Source organism: Montipora capricornis, chromosome 8 (assembly GCF_036669925.1).
Source record: "Montipora capricornis isolate CH-2021 chromosome 8, ASM3666992v2, whole genome shotgun sequence".
In the NCBI taxonomy this organism is placed as follows: Eukaryota; Metazoa; Cnidaria; class Anthozoa; order Scleractinia; family Acroporidae; genus Montipora; species Montipora capricornis.
The window spans coordinates 7,373,969-7,378,968 of NC_090890.1; the positions used below are offsets into that span (position 1 = coordinate 7,373,969).

The 5,000-nt window shown below is 40.6% G+C and overlaps 1 protein-coding gene across 3 annotated transcripts in view; it reads right to left on the minus strand.

Moving 5' to 3' along the window:
• Window positions 1-2,087: 2,087 nt before the first annotated feature.
• LOC138059340 (3'-5' exoribonuclease HELZ2-like) overlaps window positions 2,088-5,000 on the minus strand; it is a 58,782-nt gene continuing 55,869 nt past the window's right edge. For all 3 annotated transcript variants that reach the window (XM_068904923.1, XM_068904922.1, XM_068904921.1), the window contains 4 exons: window positions 4,244-4,480; window positions 3,730-3,889; window positions 3,261-3,428; window positions 2,088-2,693 (listed from right to left, as the gene is read on the minus strand). In XM_068904923.1, the coding sequence (XP_068761024.1) occupies window positions 2,593-2,693; window positions 3,261-3,428; window positions 3,730-3,889; window positions 4,244-4,480 (666 nt within the window). In that variant the 3' untranslated portion in view covers window positions 2,088-2,592. The remainder of the gene's footprint in view (window positions 2,694-3,260; window positions 3,429-3,729; window positions 3,890-4,243; window positions 4,481-5,000) is intronic.

Genomic DNA, 5,000 nt, shown 5'->3' on the forward strand with positions numbered 1-5,000 from the left:
AATTCGATTGCTGATTTTTTCCTTGTGATTCCTGCGCTGTCAGTGCAGATTCTAAATCCACCATACACTCCTGAATAACACTTAGTAGCTCACAGCTCTCAGAAACATCAGAATCGATTTTTGAGACATCCTCCAGAAGCTCAACAATGTCACGATCCAAAACTTGAAGTTCCGAACACTTCGTTGAAGAGAGGTACGAAGACGTTTCAGCTTTCTCGTTTCGATGGGATTCCCTCCAGATATTAAATCTTTAGCTTCAGCGATTGTTTTTTTGCACAAAAATTCGATGACTGTCGCGAAACTTTATCAGATTCTTTAATTTCTTCTTCTCGGCCATACCTTGATTCCCAAGAGCAATAAAACAAATAAGACACGCAACACGAATTCGAAGATGATTTAAGTCAAGATTCTCTGACTTTCCTAGCGAAATCCTTTCTGGGTCTCGGCACCAAATGTACAAGAACGCGAACGCAATAAGACAACTTTGTATGTAGAAATAGGAAATCACATTTTTTTGAAGACTTTTTTCAAGATCAAATAGATGAACAACGCAAGAGTTCAATGTTCAGTCCGTAGGGGGTCAAAGATGTGGGACCACGTGATGTAGTCGGATCCAGTTTTCCAAAGGGCGTTTTTAGATGGTTCTTTTGTTGCCATGGTACTTTATTACGTGACATTAATAAGAACATCTTGTAAAGCAATTATTGGTGTTTCATGAGGGTCTCAATGGTGTTAACCGTGAGCCGTGAAACGTCGAAAAATGTTAACCGTTAAGCGTGATAATAACCAAAACATAACCGTTGGCCGTAATAAAAATTAAAAGCATTTAGCGTATTTTTTTTTTAATTATGAAAACTGGGATAGGTTGTATTTTGAAATATTTAGAGTCTTTTAAGAGATTTCAGAGCACTCGATACCGTTTGAACAACCTTGCTCTCCGTTCCCAGGGTTGACACCAAATCCGTGCTCGTCACACATGATTGGAAATAGGAATTTTCGAAAATGTTGTGGGATTGATTGTGGGTGGTTCCTCGCTCCTCTTTTTCGCCCCCTCTCCCTTCGCTTGCTTTTCGCGTGGCCATTTACAAGAAAGTCAACCTCGGGGGAAAGAAGCTTCAAAAATTCACCAAACTCCTCGCTACGCAGGCACGCTGACTGCAGAATGGTTTGGTTGCACTGTAGTATCCTGTGACTATGAGTGTTATAAATGTACTCTAGTACTGTATTTGTTATCATACTAAGGACAGGAACCGGTCGTCAAAAGCGCGCTATCATATCAGAGTACCTATAAGGATGGGCAAGTCGTCGCAACAACATGCAAAGCTCTTCTTGGCCATGGGCAACTGATCAGTGTAAACAAACAAACTCATCTGGTATTTTCAAGGCAGCAGCAAGAGCAGGAATGTCGCGTTTCTTTACTCAAAATTCAGGTTAGCACTCTTAATCGTCCATCTCATCAAAGTCAAATCTTACATATTCGTCGTAAGGATCGGAAAATCGAGATTTTTGGAGGAGTTCAAATCATACAGCAAAAGAGACTCATCCTTCGAAGCATGCCACAGCTAAAAGGTCAGGTGTTTCTCTTAAAGACAAACTGAGCCACTGACAAAAAAAACAACCAAACAAAACAGAACGGCGGCCGCGTCTACTTCGCAGCTTAACTTTCTACTTCGCGTCAAATGGTGGCTGCCTCGACCCATTCCATCGCGGCCCTCCCCGCCTCATTCCTACCGCCTCCAGTGGTTGCTTGCTCAAGTAATTGCCTTACATAGCTTGTGCCCGACGGTTCGGCCCGGCAAAAGCGCTTGTTTCTCCTATTCCGTGAAGCGACATTTTTAGCGGTGGCGATATGACCGGAACCCGGCGACAATGTTTTCTTAACCTTTAAGTTTACATGTGAATTAGACCTGTCTACGCTTTTTTTAGCGTTGCGTGACGACACTAAGAACGGCTGCGGGGTAGACTATACAAAACAAGGTATAATTCGGTATTTTAGAAGGAAAAATATTGTTCGTAGATATCTGATCCGGGTTTCCTCAAACCAAGCGCTACCACTCCTCGAAGTAAAATAACAATAGGCATTAATATAAAAAAAAATTAACAAAATTTATTAGCATTATCATCCCAATTTAAATCTACAACTGCGACATTTTACAACGAAATCATTTAAACTTGAACTAAACATAACCCTTATAGGGCAACCAACACCCGTAAAATTTGAATGGAGAATGGTCTAAAAAGGAGAAAACTAAAATAATTTTATTTGAGCTTCTCACTGGCTTTGCTTTTTTGGTTTTTTTTTCTCACGCTAAGGAAAAAAATCAAATAAAAAATTAAAGGGGCTGTACTTTCTACGACAATCGATCAAGCCTATGTTGACGACATTATTGTATTCAAAGGACCATTTACCATTTACTCCTTGGAATTTACCAATTTACATGCATAAAGAAAAGAAAAAGCCTTTGCTCAAAAATTCAAAAACGCGGATTTAAAAAGATGAAAATTCTCCATAATACCAGGCCTTGGTTCTGTAAACATGGGATCAACGTTTTTTTTTTTTTTAAAGCAGGAGATCCATAAAAATCATCACGTTTACGACCAAGGCCAATTTTCCTCCACAAGGCAATGATTTTCTTCATAATGCTGTAACAAGTCTGCCCACATTTTATCCATTCCGAGAAGATGCTTGTTTCCTAAGTCGAAAAGAAACCACCTGTATCAAACGGTGCTCTTTGCATAATCGGTACCACATTTGGCTTTAAGTTTGATTTTTCAGCTGAGATTCACTTTCAGTATAAACTGATGTACACTTAAAATTTTAACAGATCCCCAGGTTTCTAAACTGTGAGCGGATCTGTGTATGAGCGCAGTTAATATTTTGAAACGATGTGCCATTGTCAGCCAAATGAATACCCCCACCCATGCACCAGGCCTATTTCCGTCAACGTGTTTCCCTTCGGAAAGAAACTCCACACTGTCTCTCTCGACCCAGGTGTACAAATGGACACCGGCAACATGCTGCTGGGGGTAACCCTGCGATGGACTAGCATCCCGTACAGGGGGGAGTAGAAATATCCTTAGTAGCTTCATGCTATAAGCTCCGGCTGTTGGCGTCCTAGCGGCTCGTGCGCGATTAGTCAAATATTTAAAAAAGTATGTGAGACGAGAGTTTGGAATTCGAATTTGACCGTTTTTCATCCCCAGAAACCTTGGTTATTAGAGAGAGCAGAATGCAACATTGTTGGATCTTTTCCGCTTACCAATAATACAAAGCCCTCTGCGTGCACGCGTAAGTGCCACGTTCATTTGATGTTCATCCGTCAAAAATCCCAGGTGTTCCTGGAGCCAGCTTTGAGTCGGTTCTAGATCGATTTCGTCTTTCTTCATTGATCGAACTAGAGAGATTATGACGTAATCCCATTCGCTTCCTGAAAAACGAATAGGACACAATTACTCGTGGCCTTACGGCACGAGAGTATATCGCTGGGTGGGAAATGTTGCTCATGTTCGCATTGCATTGACTCACATTGTAACAGCGATGTAAACTAAAGGGATCCACATCGAATAGCGACAGTTGCGGCTGAACACGACAGAAAGGAGTTGTTAATATTTCCGTCAACTTTAAGCTCTTGTTTTGAGGGTCGTCGTGCTTTCGCTTCCACTTGACTGGAAGAACAATTGGTCTGTTGTTGTAACTTCGTAGAAATATGATCGTTCAATATACCTTACCTTGACTCTTTGTTACAGTGGTGACTGATATTTCTTCATAGGCTCCCTTCAGTCGCTCGCTTATTTTACTTCGCTGTTCTCTGTATGGTGACAGTATGACCACCTCTGACATGCGCACTTGTGGCCTGTACTGATTCACAATGTGTTTCGCTACAAAAACCTGAAACATATACAAAACGGTCAAATTGGAAGGCTTAGGATTTTTGTCATTTTGACTGATATAGTTTTTCAGGACGAATGAATGAATAATTGCTTGAATGATTGAATGAATAAATATAAGCCTTATTGATTGAGTCCCTGAAAGGACGAACGATTATTGGATGCGGAAACACGGCACCAAAAGCTGTCTTTGCTATAGTCTTTCATTTCTGCTGCCAGAGCTAATCTTATCCTCCCATGATCACCTGTTTGCTCACGAACAAAAAGAAGTGAATAAACAGAGCCTCAATCTTGCAATCAACCAACCCCACAACTAACAAGGCACAATCAATGTTAAAGTTTCCCTTCAGCCTACCGCTTTTTGAACTTCCTTCATGTTCCATTTGGATTCTTCGTTGCTCTCTGAGGTTGCTATGGGTGAAGATTCTTCCTGTCCTTCTACGTGGCAGAATACAATAGGAATATCATGTTGCTGGCGAATCATCGCGGGCCAAAAAGTGATCGGGCTGGGATCACGTGCTTTTACCACGTCAGCAGTTTGAAGTTCCCCATCGTAGAATTGCTTGGACGGAAATTTGCAAATACCTTTGTGCTAAAACAACAAGACAAAACATAATGCCAAGCTCCTTGTCTTAACGTGATTAGGATCCTACAGCCTGAAATGGACTGGAAGGTTGTTGAAACCTTGGACCCCACCCCACACCCATTTTCGGTTAATGATAATGATAATGATAATGATAACGATAATGTTTATTCAGCTCATATTGTTGTTTACATTTTTTGATTTGAAATTCTTAATGAGGTTTCGATAGCATTTTAGTTTTTCTTTTCTTTTAGTTAGCTAGTAAGTTTCGAGCTGGGGAGCTAAGTGAACCGATAGGTTTTCTAGTTAGCTCTCCGTACAATTTAAGTTATGAAAAAATGCAGGTAATCATAAGGTGAAAATTTAAGTAAAGAAAAAAAAAAAAAAAAAAAGCCCGCCACTCGACTCAATCTAGTCGTTGACCTTTCCCTTTTAGTTAAATGAGCATTGGCGAAATCCAGAGACCGATAGAGGGCGGAGAGGGGTTTTTTTATTGCTTATGGATGGAAAGGATTAACTGGTCTTGAAA